At 31.9% G+C, this 17,384-nt stretch overlaps 1 protein-coding gene across 9 annotated transcripts in view; it reads left to right on the top strand.

Annotated features, from left to right (window-relative positions):
- Nucleotides 1-17,384, top strand: part of ARID1B (AT-rich interaction domain 1B) — a 523,204-nt gene that overhangs the window by 306,354 nt on the left and 199,466 nt on the right. For 6 of the 9 annotated variants that reach the window (XM_074309444.1, XM_074309446.1, XM_074309442.1 and 3 more), the window contains exon 5: nucleotides 13,781-13,822. The exons of the other annotated variants lie outside the window; for them this stretch is intronic. In XM_074309444.1, the coding sequence (XP_074165545.1) occupies nucleotides 13,781-13,822 (42 nt within the window). The remainder of the gene's footprint in view (nucleotides 1-13,780; nucleotides 13,823-17,384) is intronic. 9 annotated transcript variants of the gene reach the window in all.

Here is a 17,384-nt window from a genome sequence, read left to right as displayed (position 1 = left end):
CATTGAATATATATATATATATATGCACATACATGTATATATATAGTTGTGTTGATAATTCATTTCCTCATATATCTCCTTTATCTTTGAATTTTTAAGGCTTTTTACTATATTATTAAACAGAAACTCACTGTTATACATATGTTGAAAATCTATCAGCTCACTCAAAATTGACAAATCTTTTGAAATTGTCATAGTGAAAAATTAAGCTTTAATATAAGAAACTGAAATACTTATGTACTAGTGTGTCCTAAATAAAAGTGATCAACTTAAAACAAGAGAGGAATAAAAAGACATTCTGACCAGCAACGGTAGAATTTCATTTTAAACTTCTGGCCTTTAAAAAAAAATTACATATGATGAAAATTAAAAAATTTAAATGAGTGAACATTTTAAAATAGTAACTTAGCTGTAAACAATTTCCTGGTTGCTTGACATGCCAATTATGAGTGCTTCCATATTTAACTGTTTTTATTTCATTTTATTTCTGACAATTAATAAAATTTGTAATATATATATATATATATACATATATGTGTGTGTGTGTGTATATATATATATATATATATATATACATACATACATACATAGTTTTCTTTTCTCTTCTCCTTGAAAAACTTATAGTTAAAATTCTTTCACAATGTGGGGCCAAATATAAAAATTAACTGTCTTTTATTCTCCTTTAGGACAGTTGTTAAGATTTACTTTTAATATGTTCCCAAAAAAGAAAAGGTTGACCTGATTTTGCCAAGCAGCATTGCTTAGAGTTTGACTAGAAAATCACTCATCCTTTCCAAGTTGGTTCCTCAGGGAAAGGAAGAAATTATATGGCAACGATCATTCTATCCAATGATGTTCTCTAACATTGTTGTTTAACATCTAAGAGCCTGCAGTATTCTGGATGCTATCTAGGCTAGATAAAAGAAGTGGTCCTTGATATGAAGCAGTTTTCTTAGTAAGGCAGATCTGCTGATCAAGGGTACTTACTTTTTTAAAGTGAGTGCCAGTGAAGTAGATGGCTTCTCCTTTGGGCTAACTGCAGTCCCCCTAGCTATTCAACTTTGTTTCCCTTTAATTGTAGCCAGAGATTCTAGCCAATCAATTCTTAGTTCTAAAATGGAGAGCTAAGTGTTTTTAATTAATTCTTTGGTTGTACAAAGGTACAGAATTCCTTTGCTTTTTTTTTTTTTTTTTAAGAGGACTAGATGTTTAAGGAATTAATGTTGGTCAGTTTTTGAGCCCAGAATGCACTTAAAAATAAACTAAAATTGTGAAATATTTCTGGCTGAACAAATCAGTTTTCTAACCTTTTCCTTCTTACCTATAAAATATTAACAAAATCTGTTTTATAAGATAAAGTTTTATAGACTCTCCACTACCACCACCCTGCTTTGGAGGATGGCAGTATGGGAATTAAGAGATTGCTTGTCTTTGAGCACCCTGACTCATGCCTTGAACTGTCCCACCTTTAACTAGCTAGTTTTGTGATACTGAAGAAATCTGGTTTTTTGAGTTTGAAGTGAGCATGATATGATAGCACATTGCCTTATGTGTTTGTCATAAGGATTAGTTAAGATAAAAATATGTAAGTAGATTTGCAGACTTTTAAAATGCTATATTAATACTTGCAATCCCCACTATCAACAACTCTCTTTTTACCCATCCAGTTTACATGTTTATCTCAGTATTTTTTCCTTTGCTTATTTCTTTTCATGGCAACCTGTTTCAACTAATAAGAAATATCTTATCTTCATAAAAGAAAACAAAAGGGTATTATAAGGAGTATACCTATCAAAATGAAATATTTTATTTTTCTAATCCCATATTAAGTTTTGTGTATAAATAAATAGAAAATGATTCCGAGATTCTGGAGTTATATAAAACCACCATATGGATTTTACCCATCCTGGACCACAATTTCCACCCTCTTTTCTTAAGGATAAGGAAACAAAGTTCCAGACGCATCAGCTAATTTGCCTAACATCCCTTGTTTAATGGCAGAACTCTTTTCACTTGTGAGTTCCTTCTTGCTTTTGATTATAGCTTTTGGTTAACTCAAAACAATATTCCTTCCAAATTGATCCTACTTGAAATAATTCCCATTTTGAACAAAAAAAAGTCTTTCAGATTAAATTTTAACTATAGCTAGTCATTCATTCTCATAATTTTATGAGTGATGAGATGGCTTTCCATTCTAATGAGATAACAAAATCTTAAATAATGTATTTCAGATACATAAAGTGCTAAATAGATGACCACCAGAGAATTTTTAGGGGCTGACTCTATTTGGGGCAAGTACTGTTAAGAGTTATTTTGACAAAATGTATGAAGTTGAAACTGTGATTCTTAAAGCTAACTTGTTTGTGGAATTTCTCATAAATAAGAAGGGAAATATTTCAACCTGATCCCTATTAACACCATTTCTCCCACTTCCAAATTTAAAACAAATCAAAAAAGTACAAATCAACCAACCTACCAAACAGGATAAGGCCTAAAAGTTTTAACTACATACTTCTATATATTAGAGATGCTTGTCTGGAATAGTAAACAAATTTTCATTCTAGAATATCCCTCCACAAGGTTGATCCACTTCTTTATGGTGTCATTTTATTAATTTCATCATTTCATCATTATATGAAAGGTCCTCCTCTCATCACTGTTCTTTAATTTAGTGACTTCATTTTCCTCCTCTCATTCTTTTTGTCAATGTTTTTGTTGTTGTTTTTTGATATTACAAAATAATTTCAATTCTCAAGGGATGTTTTCAACTTCATTTAATCTAATATCAGTCTTTGCATCAATGATAAATTTTTACACATCCTTTATATTTGTTTTGTGGTTCAGTCATTTCTATCATGTCCGACTCTTCATGACCTCATTTGTGGTTTTCCTTGCAAAGATATTGGAGTAGTTTGCTATTTCTTCTCTAGTTTATTTTACAGATGAGGAAACTGAGTCAAACAGGATTAAGTAATTTTCTGAAGGATAGTAATAGCTAGTTAAGTGACTGAGGCAAAAATTGAAATCTTGAAAATGAATCTTCTTGATTCCAGGCCTGTCATTTTATCCACTGTATTGCTTGGTCACCCTGTTTATGTTTATTCGATTCTATCTAATAGATAACTACATATCCTCGACACTGAAGGCAAAAATTTTATGTCTATTCTTGTGTGTGATCTTTCGAGCTTTCACTGTGTGTAGTTATGCTTTGGTGGATGTTCCTTAAATCTTCTAATACTGAAATCTATTTAACAATTACCCAGTTATAATTTTTTAATACTTTATAATAATGGAGAGTGGGTATTCTTCGTTTTGCTCTTTGGCTATTTGAAGGAAACTTTTGAAGGAAGTAAACTCCAAGTGAGCTCTAAAAGAGACAGGTTGGTTACACACATAAAATGAGTGTGATTTCCCCCCCTCAGTTATTGTATGTTCAATGAGAATCCCTATTAGCCAGAGACTCCACCCCTTCATGGTGCCAAAAACATGATTCAGGAATGAGATTATAGGGACAGCCTAGCCTCATCATTGCCCCCTAGAGTCCTCTATGTCATTCCACCTCTGAGTGTACAAAGATATTTTTTCCTACTTTCTATTAAAAATTTCTTGGGTACTTCCTCAGAGGTAGAATAAGCTTTATTTGCTGTATAAAGTTCACAAGGCTCTCACAGTTTCTAACAGTTTCAGCAAGTTCCTTACCTGTTTTCTATAGACTCAAAGGGTCTTTCATTTTTGTTTTTTTAACCTATTGCTTAGCATTGTTCCTTACAACTTAGGAGCTTAATACCTGCTATATCAAGAAGCAAATCTAGTGCATTGAAAAAGAAATAATACTACAGTGGAAATTGTCAAATCCCTCGTAATAGACCAGTACTTGCAGTGAGAACAACAGAAGTGATTTTGGATTACTTAGTTATATTTGGCACTCATAGGATTAAAATTAGAGCTGTGTTATTTCATCCTTTTTTTTTAGTGTTCCTCTCTGTGAAAGCCTGCACTTTCTCCGCCTCCTAAAGCACTGAGTGGTGGTGACTTACCTGTAAAGTCCCAGGCCTTTTTGGACATTGAAGCCAGCTTTCCCTCTACCATACTAAATTGTCTTTCCTTTGGTTACTGTTAGTAATTATTTATTGAACCTTCAATATGTTCGGTATGATATGGGGAATATAAGAGGTCATTGTATGTTCTTTCAACAAGCTATGTCCTGGAGTTCCTGTGTTGTCTGTACATGCTAATAAGGAAAATGAAGAGAATTAATAAGCAAGGGTAGGATGCCAGAAAGGTTTTATATGGTTTCTTGAAAAGCCTTCCAACCCTTTTATGGGCTAACTATAAAAATTTAGAAAAAAACAAAGCTGTTGCCTCAGTTGTTAGAATTCAAACTTGGTACTTTGATTTGAGCTGAATGTCATGATGGAAGAAGTGAGATGCTTGCTCTGAAATTTATTTTCTTAAATTAAATTTATTTTCTTAAATTAAATTTATTTTCTTAAATTAAATTGTGTATGATCTTGGAGACCTTATACATTAATTATTGCCCACTTTTCCTGATTAATATGCTCAGAAAACATTTTTAAAAATATGTACAATATGGAAAGGGCTTTTGTTTGTGTATTATTGCTTTCTACAGCCACACCCAGGCACTATTGTCAGTAGTGATCTCTTTTTGAAAAAAAAAATTTAATCTTAAGGACAGTTTTTCATATATGGAGATTCTTTGATTCAGTATAAACAAAAATTAGTTCCTTTAGGTAACAGGTGACTTGAGCATTGAATAAAATCCTGGGAAGAAAAGGTGAAAGACCTGCCTCTTATAAGCTACATATTGTGTAGTTTGTATTGACTCTTCTCTGTCCTTTTTTTCCATCCAGCCATGTTTGGAACTTCATATCATGATTGATATTCATAATATTATTAAGGAAAAATTCCTTCCCTTGAATATATTAGATGCTCTCTTCTTTTTCCCTTTCTTTTTTCCTACCTTTTTATCAGGTGTGTTGATTATCAATACGGTTCCTTCCTTTTGGAACTTGACCCAGAAATAGATAAAAATTTACTTCCTTAAGCAAGAGACCATTCCCAGTCCTCCTTAATCTTAGTGACTTCTGTTTGAGGTCATTTCCAATGTATCCAGGAAGTCTCTACTTTGTGCATAGGTATCTGCATATTGTCTCCTTTTTTAGACTGTGTGAGAGCAGAAGCTGATAAGTTTCTGTTGCTTCCGTTCTTTATATCCACAGTGTTTAGTTAGGATGGTGTTTGGTACATACCAAGCATTTAAATAAATGCTTGTTGACTTGATTGATTCAACTCTTTTTTCCCTAGCTTCCAGTCTCCAATTAAAAACACAAATTAAATATGTTAAACAGTTTTAGTACTGCTTCCCCAAACTAAAACCTTGAACACTATATGGGTCAAAATGTGATTTTCATGTGCAGCAGAAATAAATTGTGTAAGGGAATGAGCCCCTGACTGGTAAGACTTAACCTGTTTTACTCAGACCTAGGCCTACCATGCTACTTTCTGGCTGTGCTATATCTTAAAGCTTTCTTTATCCCTCTTTACATATGTGCTGTTTTCTTCTACATATTTGTCCAGTTCTCAAGGTTAAGAGATGTCAGTCTTTCTTGTATTTTAATTTAGGGTAGATATCAGAATGCCTTGCATATATAAAGTTCACATATGCTTTATCATTCATTTCCACTCATTACACTTAACAGGTAAAGGAATTGAAAGAGAAAATATATTTGTAAGTATTTTATAAAGAATTATATCATTATAGGTTTATTATAAAATCAGAAAAATGGTTTAAAATTAATTTTTGGAAATATTGTCATAATTCATATAGTGAAGTTTGTAATTTAAAGGAACTCTCTTGTCAATCATTTTTAATACCAATAATCAATCCCTAGTCTCACTGTTTTATGTAATAATAGTTTACATTTATTTGTCATTTTAAGACTTAGAATGTGCTTTCTTTACCACAGCTCCATGAGGTTGTACATTTTCTTAATTTGTGTGAGGGTAACATCTCTAGAAGAGTGTATGTGTGTGTGTGCGTGTGTGTGCACGTGAAATTCCCACTGTCAGTTTTAGAGATAAAACAAAGGTACTGCTATATGCATTATATTTACGTATTTTAAAAAAGAACTCTGAAATTAAGTATGGAGTTCCTCTGTTTTCATGGGTGATTTGAAAATTTAAAAGGATTTTTATACTTCTGGTGATAAGATAGGAGAGAACATTATTGCTGAAGGCAGAACAAAAGAACTTATCTAAGTTATATAACACACACACACACACACACACACACATATATACACACACACACACACACACATATAAGTTATAGTTCAAATTTATAGTATAAATTTATTTCACAAGGATTTAATCCTAGAAAAGTGTTTTGCAGATTTCAGGAAGACACTTTAATTATTTAAGTAAAGAGAAATGAACAATTACTAAGAGAAAATCTGATTTACTGGAAAAAAAAAACACTCAAATGTTTCTAAGATTCTTGGATTCTAAACTTGTTTTTGCTAAATGATCTAAGGGTATTATCTTAGGGCAGTCCCTATTCTGCCTATAGTTTTTTTATCCAAAGTTTACTTCTTTCCCAAAATAATTTGTTAGGATAAATAGTAATTCTTCATACTCATATACCTACTTCTTTCTGGAAATTAAAATCTTTTTATGGCTAACATATCTTTTCATGAAACCTCTATTCTCTTAAAGAGAGCTTGATCATTATTCCCTCATTTTTCATGTTAATAGGACCCTAGAAGAAATGAATGATTTGCTCCTTGGCATAAAGTTCCATCCAATTCTCCCTATTAAAGAATTTCTTTCACGTACTATCTTAGTATATGTCTAAGTGATAATGAATGAACAGTCTCTTTTTGGTCTGTAAGAAAAATCAAGTGATGATCTTGTTATCTTTGAATAAATAGAAATGACCCTTCTATTTATATTCAACTTTAATGCATACCACCTGAAAATTACAGCTGGTAGCTTACTATATTCTGAATGGTTAGTGATACATTATTGAAGACAGCACTGTGCAGTGGGAATAGCATTGGATTTAGTCCCACAGGACCTGGGGTTGAATTTTTTGTGCCTGCTAATTGATGTTGTTCAGTTATTACAGTTGTGGCTGACTCTTTGTGACCCCATTTTGAAGTTTTCTTAACAAAGATGCTGGAGTGGCTTGACATTTCTTTCTGCTCATTTGACAGATGAGGAAACTGAGGCAAATGAGATTAAGTGACTTTGTCAGATTTGCATATCTAGGGTCTGGGGCCAGATTTGAATTTGGAGAGATGAGTCTTCCTGACTGGAGAAGTACTGTTATCTTCTATATTTAGAGCCTCTGATAATTTCCTGAATTAAGTTAACTCAGATCTTAACAGTAGTTGAGCAAGTTCTCATTGCTTTGTATTTGTAGAAAATTGCTAAAACTCCAGCTCTATTCCTTTTTCCTTCAGCAAGCATCTACAAAAATGATACAGGTCCTAAACTATGTGCCTATACAATACTGAAGTCTAACAATTTCCATTGTTGGCAGCATCTTTTTTTTTTTTTTTTTTTTTTTTTTTTTTTTTTTTTTTTTCATTTTTTAATATACCATTTTCTGAAGTTGTTTTGGAAGCACATGCTCTTCTTTATTTGTTCACAACAACAATCCTCCCCAAATTACTGAGCATTCAATGATTTAAATTTATATTGTATTTGAAATTGTTTAAATATATTTTTTGGATTTTGTAATTATCCTCTTAACTATTGATATGTCATTGTAAATCTTTGTTTATAAGTAAATGTTAAAAGGCTTTTGGTCTTTGAGAAAAGTTGAATAATTTTCTTATTTGATTTAAAAAATAAACTGAAAAATTTTGAAGCCTACCTTTACTGAATACCACCTGAAAATTTTAACTGGATGCTTGAAATACCTTCTCACTCCCACTAGAGGGGGATTCCATCCAACCTACATTAATAGGCTTTTGAAGAAATGTGGGATAATCTTTAGATGGTATTGCATCTTACTTTAATATTAAACTTAGATTAATATTTAGTTAATAAAATCAGTTGTTATTTTCTTTTGCTTACCGTACAACCTAATTTATAAAAACAGAAAATAAAGTATGCAGAAATAGAGTTGCATATATTATATATATATTATATCTATATATTAAATTAATCAGTGTATAAGTTCAAAACCCTTAATGCTAGAAGGGTTTTTGTATAACATAATATACTCCCTCATTTTCCAGCTAAAGAAATTGATTATCAAAGTGATCAATTGACTTACCCAGTATTATTATACATCTAATTAGTAATATAGTTGGTTCTAGAAACTTGGTATTCTGCCATTAGTCCAATACTCATTTAAAAACAGCACCATTGGATCAAATACACTATTTTAAAGAGAATATTGCTACTTTCTGAAAACTGCTTTAGAAGCTTGATACTGCTTCTTTGGTATGTGATCTGGGGTAAGAAAGGGTGCTCAATTTCTATTTTTTAATTTATGTTTATTTTTGATAAAGAACCAAAATATTGTAGTGCTAATAGGGAACTCAGAAGGCATCTCTTTCAAACTCCTCCTATTTATAGTAATTAAGTTGATTCCCAGAAAAACTAAATGATTTAGCCCAAAGTGACATCATAGTAATAATAGTAGTAATAGTGTCATAATTTGCATTTGAAGTCAGAGCTCCTGATTCTTTTGCTTGTTCTGTTTCTATTACATCATGCTAGGTAATGACTGTTTTTTTTTTCCTAGTCTCATATATAATTAGAATCATAATCCAAGATATTGTGATCACCAAAGTTATCTTCAGTTCCATTTGTAAACTTTTTTAGGTAAAGCTTAAACTCAGATAATTTTGAGATAGTCAAATTATAGCCAACTTCAATCTTTTTAATGTCTGTTTATTGATCTGCACATCATGAAGGAAATATGAAACTAGAATTGTTGCTAGTGTACAATTGCATATTTGAATGTATTTGAAAATGTACTTGAATGTATTTACAAAAAAATCTTATCTGTCTTAAGAGATATGGTAAACACTGTGTATGCTTTTGGAACATAATGGAACACTGTAGAAAAGTATTGTTTGTTTTTTCAGTCACATATTTTTGTGACTCTATTTTGGGTTTTCTTTGCAGAGAGACTAGAATTGTTGTCCATTTTATTGTCCATCACCCTTTAGAGATAAGGAACTGAGGCATACGTGATTGTGTCACCAGGTTTTTTTGTTTTTTTTTTTTAACTTATAAAGATATCTTCCTCATTCCAAGCTCAGTGCTCTATCCATGGTACCATTTAATCATCTATGTAATAGTATAGAGAGAGTTTATTTCAGAGGTGGCAAAACTTGAGTTCAGATTTACTAGGATCCACCTGCGTGAGTCTAGGTAAAGCACTTAATTCTTCAATACTTCTAAGAAAAAATTTAAATTGCCAAGGATTTCAAATACACATTGCTAGAGAAGGAATTTTTTTCAATGGGAGTTCCCCAACATATCCTAAAAACCCATAATGTTCTCAAAAGTTCTATTCCCTCTTGTTCAGTCCTACAAATAAGTCTACTATAAGAAATGCCTATATAGACATCTAATTTTAGTGACATCTCAAATTCAGCATGTCCATAATGGAGTCAATGACTTCCCTTTCTGATTCTCTGTTTCTGTTGGCATTACCACAGTCTTAATTAGCCTGATGCAAAATTTCAGTTATCCTTGACTCTTCCTTTTCCAACTTCTCCTTTGAGTTTGACCTCCAAGGTAGCTTCAGAATTACTGTTTTTCAAGGATACCTTCTAATTGACTTTCTTCAATCATTTCATTAAAATTACAAAATGAACACACACACATCATTCCCAATCTTTTTACTGATTTTGCTCTTTCAAGGAGACCTATTGCATTCCACTTTGGATGAGATCTAATTGTTAGGTAGTTTTTCCTGACATTCATTCTTAAACTGACTCTTTACAGCTTCTATCCATTGCTTCTTGTACCCCCTAGGGCCAAACAGAATAATTCAAATCACATTGAAGATAACTAATCATGTCCCTTTTCTTCTTCATACTAAACATTTAAAGTTTCTTCAACCATTGAGTTTCATTTATGACATGAACTCAGTTCTCCCATCTTAGGAGTACCCTCCTGCATACTCTCCAGTGTCTTTCTATATATTTACACATAATTTACATATAGTGATCTAGATGAAGTCTGACAAGGACATGGCATCAACTCTGTACTCCTGGAAGTCATGTCCCTTTTAATAGTATATATGGTAGTGTCAGTTTACCTTTTGATTATCCTTTTCATTTTTATGCCATCTGCAGATGTGATAATGTTATTTTATAATAAAACATTGGTAAGAATGTCAAATAGCATAAGACTAAGCACACAGCTCTAGGACACTCTACTGAAGACCTCCTACCATATTCGTGTGACATGGAACTATTAACAACTACTTGGAATCTAGCAACCCAATCAGTACAGAATTGATTTGATTATATCATTATCTAATTCATATGTCTTCATCCTTTCCATAAGATAGTGAGTTATTTTGTCAAAACCTTGTTTTACAAGATATCTTGGCCCCCATTATATGGCTTCCAACTTTCTTTTTCTTCCAACTATTGTTCATTCAAACTTAACTGGAGATAGAGCCAATAATGCCCTTTACAATCTTTGCTCATTTGCCCATACCTATTCCTAATTCTGGGGGTATAGTCAATACCCACTTTGTGATCTGCATTGTGTATGCTCTAAGAATGTAACAATCAAAATGAAACTGTTTCTGGCCCCAAATAAGGCACTTACATTCTACTGGGGAAAATGATATTATGTACACATGGAAGCAGAAACAAAATTTATACAAAGTAAGTATAAGTTATGGGCAGGGGAGATATATGTATCTAAAAACGCTTTTTAGAGAACTCATTTTAGCTTGATTTTGAAGAAAGGTAGGCTTCTATAGTTGAGGATAAAAGCAAAATGCATCTCAGGAAGGTTAGGCCATCTGAGGAAAGGCAGGAATGTGAATTTTAAGTACAAGTGAACAACAATAATAGAGCATTTTGACTCTGTACATGGTGAGAGAGTAGTATCCAAAAAAGCCTGGAAAAGCAAAAGAGAGACAAATTATTAACTTTAAAAGTTAGAGATGTTTCTATGTTCTCTTAGAGGCAAGGGAAAAAGATGGCAGTTTCTCATTTAGGATAGTTTTATAGTTTGATATTTTATCAATATCAGTTTCTTCTCTTGAAATGTGAAGTAGGACAACTAGTTGCAATAGTCCAAGTAGGAGAAGGTAAGGGCCTGAACAAATGTGATGTGGAGTGAATTGGATGGATGGAGAAAGATTATGGAGTTAAATAATTGAGACATGGCAAGTTACTGTACAGAGATGAAAGAAGAGAAGAAAGAATTGAGAGTGATTTTTAGGTTTCAAACCTAGGTAATTGGAAAAGTTGTTGGATTCAATACTCACAAAAAGTTAGATAAAAGGAAGGGATTCACCATGTGAATTAAAGACAGGAGAAAAAAATGTCAGGACCATGGATTGAGTAAGGGCCAATGACTTGATAGCTAATGTGTTTTCTTTGACATCCATCCAAATTAAGAGAACTAGAAGATTCTCATTATGTGTGATGGGCCTTCATTGAAGGCTGTTCTGGAAAATGTAGATAATAATTTCATAATTAGAACACATGGCTGAAGAGAATGAAGGGAAGGGCTTGCATTGTAAGTTCTGCCTATGTGAATGGAGAGCAAGGAATAGATTGGAAAGGTGTGTCAAAGACTTGTCAACTGATTGGATATAGCATTTGGGGCTATGAAGGAGAAATTCTATTCTTTCTAGGTATAATACCTTAGGGGCCACCTTCTTCCTTAATTAAGCCCTATTTTCCTGTAGCACAAAATCTTCCCCAACTGAATGTCTCTGGCCTTTTTAAAAACATTTTAACCTCTATTATATTTATATATATCTAATTTTCTCTAGTACTTCCTTGAGGCCTGGGTCCTTGTTGATTTTCTATTTATTGATACTAGTTTACTGTTTTAAGATTACAGGGTAGATTTTTGAATCACATGCTATTTACTGTCTACAACAGAAAAGACTTAAATTTTAAAAATTTTTTGTGTGTAAACTTTTGGTCTGTATCTTCAAAGAGTTCATAACTTTGAATGAATCTAGATACCTAATAGGAAGTGTTTGACTCGCTCAATTCAAACATTTTCATAATTGAAATAATTGTTATTTATTAAGTTCATAGTATCAAAGCATAGTTTCTGGAATTAAATAAATTAGCTTTGGGAATTAAAATGTAAACAAGTAGAATTTATTATTTTGCTTTACTATGTTCATTGATTCAACAATTTAATGTTTAACTAGATACATCTTTAGTATATGGCAGTGAATCATTTTCATTTTATCTAATGTTTCTTCTTCCTCTGCTCATTACTTAAATCAAATTTTCTTTGAGCATTTTGTACTTTGAAGTACTAGTTAGTTATCAGGTAACTGAGACAAAATAAAAAAAAAAAACCAAACCTCAAACACACACATATACACCAAAGCAATCTGTAATTGATTTGTTTCTGTATTTTGTTTTAACCAATCTTACTTTCCAACTGGATTCAGTTCTTAATGGAATGATTACCTTTTTATTTTCATTCCTTAAGAAGAGAAATCCAGTTTTGTTTTATGGCATATGCATAGGTATATTTTAACATGGTATATGAACTGTCAAAAACTCTCAGCTATCTTATTTATCTTCACATGTTGATTTATCTTCTTATTCATTCATTCATTCATTTTTAATGCAACCGCAAATGACTGTTTGTTTGTAACTGATGTTGAAACCTACTCCAGGACAAATTTTGCCATGCAGACCCTTGAAGCATTTCAGTTTATTAAACATTCTTTTCTTCTTATGAGCACTAGTTCTCTTTAGATTTAAAAAAGAAGAGTTTTATCTACTAAGCAAGAAGATTATGGTACAAAGGAATAAGTATTATTCCTCCCAGTTCTGTCAATTAATGAGTATCTTAATTCACAAGATCACCCACAAGCAATTTCAGTTACAATGTTGAAATTAGTTGCTTGTGACTTCTTACCTACCAGCTTTTGTTCTGGCTTTGCCTTTCTAGTCTGTCTCAGGAAGTCTTGCTCTGCAGCATTCCAGAGTTTCAGGACAGTGTACTTTGTTCAGGACAGGACAAGAAACTACTGGTTAGCTTTCAGATGTGATGAAACTTTTTCTTGGAGTATAAATCTCACTTATAAGACTTATATTCCATTTATTGTGAAGGCAAAAGAACATATTCAGCACATTTGCGATTTGAATGAGGGGTAGCAAATATTCAAATGGTACTGATCCTTCTTGACAGTTTTGGTAGTAGATAAATCATGTTGATTTTCTCCATTCTTACAGGAAGCTAGTATCAATGATTCAGATCTGTTAGTTTAGCCTCTTACTCCTTTGGCAGAAGTTTACTCTATTATAGCTAAAGTAAGGAAGGAGCTATGGAACCCTGGCCTAAATCCACAAATGTCTTTATATTCAGTCCCTGGAAAAGACTGAATGACACAAACATTCACTCCTGGATGTCCGATTTTGATCAAGTCCTTTTCCTTATTGCAAGCTTACAAGTTATATCAGAACTCTTAGTACCAGACCGAGTCTGTGTTCTGAGTTCTGTGTTTAGTTAGGCTCAGAGAAGATTTTTGTTAGTTCCTAAATGATTTTTCTCCTTATAATTTCAGGTTGAAGTCTTGGCCTCCGAGGATGCTGCCTTTGGACTCAAGGTGTGTAGTTTGTTGTAGTTTGTTATCTAGGTCTCATTAGTTTAGCCAGTTAGATTTGATGACCTTGAAACAAAGGAATTTATCATTTAAAATTTAGGTTCATTTACTTAGATCTTTAGAATTCTATTTTTCCCCCTTTTTGAATTGAATTCAGGGTGAGAAGACCTAATGTTTTTTTGTTTTGTTTTGTTTTGTTTTTTTTCTATTAAGGGGGCAGGGACTGTCCAGGTGCTGGAAGGATTACAATAATAGGTTGCGTTTATATAGTATTTCAATGTTTGCAAAAGGCTTTACATATATCATCTCATTTGATTCTCTCATTGTTTCATAATCCATTTGATTTTGATAATCAGGGAAAGAAAAAAAGAGGTCGCTGATAAATGACATTTAAATTTTAGTTGCCTCAAGTGGTAGTGATTAAGTGGCATTCTATAATTTTCCATTTCATCTTCATTTTCAATAATTATTTAAGCAAATTGAGGACAAACAATCAACAATATAACATTATATGATCCTATAGCATATGAAAGATACTTTATTTTTCAGGAACTGGTTCAGTTGTACACAAGTTTATTGATCTTACCCAAGCATCAATAGTGAAATGATATAAAAGATGTAAATGGAAATTTAAAAAGAGATATAAATGTAAAGGATATAAAATAATTCTTTGTTGTCATAATTTCTTAAGTACCAAGTGATGTGGTTATTAATCTTTATCTTTTAAAATAGGGTCATTTCTGTTTGCAAAATGAAATGTTGGGGTACATAGAGGCACTAATTAATCTCTGCTTTTAAGACCAGAAAGTTGAGAATTACATAATGCTAAATAACTGATTGGAAAATGCAAAATTCAAGCCTCTTATTCTGGCAGTTACCAAATATCTAGTCTATGAAATGATGACAGCTTAATATTTGCTTTTAATTGTTTTTCTTACTTTTTGACTTAAATACTTATCATGTAGACCAAACCGACATATTGTACTTGTATTTTAAATGACCTGCTACAGTGATATGACCAAAAGGCTGGTATTCTGGGGGTAATAATAACTCATTGGAGCTTATGAATATTATAAACAATATTAAACCAAGGGAAAAACAAGCTAAATTAACACCTGATAAGAATCTAAATATTTGATAGAAAAACTTTAAGGTTATGCCCTTAATCTATGATTTTCATGTTGTGGTATCTGACAAAATGATTTAAAATAAATTATTTAAAATGGAGCTACTGCGGTATTGAAATATTTCACATATGGTATTCTACTATATTTTCCATTTTTTATTTAATGCCCAGCATGCATACAGAATATTCATTGAATATTTAATAAACCTAGAGGGTCAGCTCTTGTGAACTCATTTCCATAATCCTTCAGACTAGCTGGGTAAACAGGAGTATTACTAAAGATTACTGTAGCCAATAGCTCTCACAGTCTGACCCATCACAAAAAGGAATGTTCTTTTGTTTTTTAACTAAACTTCTAAGTCGTCTGCATAGTCTTAAAATTCAGCCTAATAGAATTTGTATTCTCTTTATAATAATAAATAAATTTGGGAGTGAAGGAATTAAATTAGGTAAATCTAATGTTTTGTATGTGTGTGTGAGAGAGAGAGAATCCCATGTTCCTATTTTTTGTGTTACAGAAAACTTTACATGCCTTGACAATTATATCCTGAAGCTTTTTATTTTTTTTTAAGGTTTTCCTTTTCATTTGCATATTAACTATCTACTTAATCTTTCTTTGTTTATAAAGTTTCTAAATTTATTTGGAAAAAGGACTCACTGTCTGACCTGGTGATGAGGTTAATAATATCATATTGACATAAAAGTGACAGCTTATCTCTCTATCTCTATTCACCCTTCTCAGATTTTTAAAGAAATAAATTCAGGGTGAGCTTTTGTTTGTTTGTTTGTTTTATTTTGTTGTTTTTGTCAGTTCTTCTCCTTCTAATATTACCTTCTCCTCATCTTCTCAATGCACAAAGACAAACTTCTTTAAAGCTAAACATTATAGAGATAAAATAATTTTTGTACATATTAATTGGTTATTGCTCATTTACAGATAAGGATGATAAAATTAACTTGGCTTGAATTCAGAAAATTTTGTTACTTTTCAATGATAGGGTCTCCTATTCATCACTTCTTCCCTATCCCTACCCTATCTAAGTCACTGGTGATTCTTAATTTAAAGTAGTGTAAACCCTATTTCAGAGTTTACTGGTACAGGCATGCTTGCAGAACTCCATTCCTGAGAGTACATAGGCAGGCCTCAACTTACAGTAATTCTCACTTGTAAAATTCCAGAAGTTATGCCCATTTTCATATTATGGGCAAATTGAAATGTATTTTGCTCAATTTCTAAAGCCTTTGGATTTCTTTCAGTCTTGGCTTGAGAGGGGAAATGGTGACACAGAGAAAGGAGAATTAGAAAAAGTAGGAGAAAATGACATTTTTAAGGTAACTTCCAGGCTTTGAAAAATTAATATGTATATTCTTTTAATTAAAATAATGATATTGATTTCATGTGACTGGACTCTTAAAGTAATTCTTAAAACGATAATTCCCCTAAAACATTTTTAATAAGATGGTTGCTTTGAGAAATAATACTGTGGTATAGAGAGATTCTTATTCTCTTTTCATAACATCTCCATAAATATGAAGTCCTTAAAAATGAATAATGAAATGAAAAAAGCAGTGTGTAAGTGATTGTTCTACTCACCTAGCATAATGGATCAAGTAATATTGTGACTGAAATAAAAATACTTTAGATTTTGTACTTGTGTGCCATTTTTGGCCATCCTTCAAGTCCTGAGATTACTTGACATGCTGAACAAACAACATAGTAAGGAATCAAAGGATAAAAAAAATCAGTGCAAGTCAGTTCATGCATTTCAAAAACAAATAATCTTTGCATACCAGAACTGTAGAAAGATGAACTGCTTCTTCTGATGAGACAGCAGCTGAAGAAATTAGAAAGACATTCTGCTTTTAAATGTAGAAAGACCAACAATTTGATTTCTTTGATTAGATTAGATTTAGATTAGATTTGATTAGATTATTTTAGATTAATTTGTAAACACTTTTACTATTCAAGATTTGATCCCCTATCACTACCAAAAATACTTAAATCAAATAAAGTTCATTTTCTTAACAAGAATTTTTTAATTTTAATTTTTCAGTATTTTTAATAATATCTTCAAAATACATGGAAAGACAGCTTTCAACACTCACTCCTGCAAAACTTTGTGTTCCGAATTTTTCTCCCTGCCTTTTCCCACCTCCTCCCCTAGACAGCAAGTAATCCAATATGTAATAAACATGTACAATTTTTATACACATTTCCACATTTATCCTGCAAAAGAAATATCATATCAAAAAAGTTTAAAAAAAAAAAAGTCCTTTCTCTCTGGGTGCAGATGGTCTGAATCATCTTGCCGTTGAAAAGAGCCAAGTCTGTCACAGTTGATCATGACATAATCTTGTTTGTGTACAATGTTTTCTTGGTTCTACTCACTTCACTTAGCATCAGTTCATGGAAATCTCTCCAGGCCTCTCTGAAATTAT

This window comes from Sminthopsis crassicaudata, chromosome 4, assembly GCF_048593235.1.
Source record: "Sminthopsis crassicaudata isolate SCR6 chromosome 4, ASM4859323v1, whole genome shotgun sequence".
Classification (NCBI taxonomy): Eukaryota; Metazoa; Chordata; class Mammalia; order Dasyuromorphia; family Dasyuridae; genus Sminthopsis; species Sminthopsis crassicaudata.
This window is presented reverse-complemented; position numbering and strand designations above follow the sequence as displayed.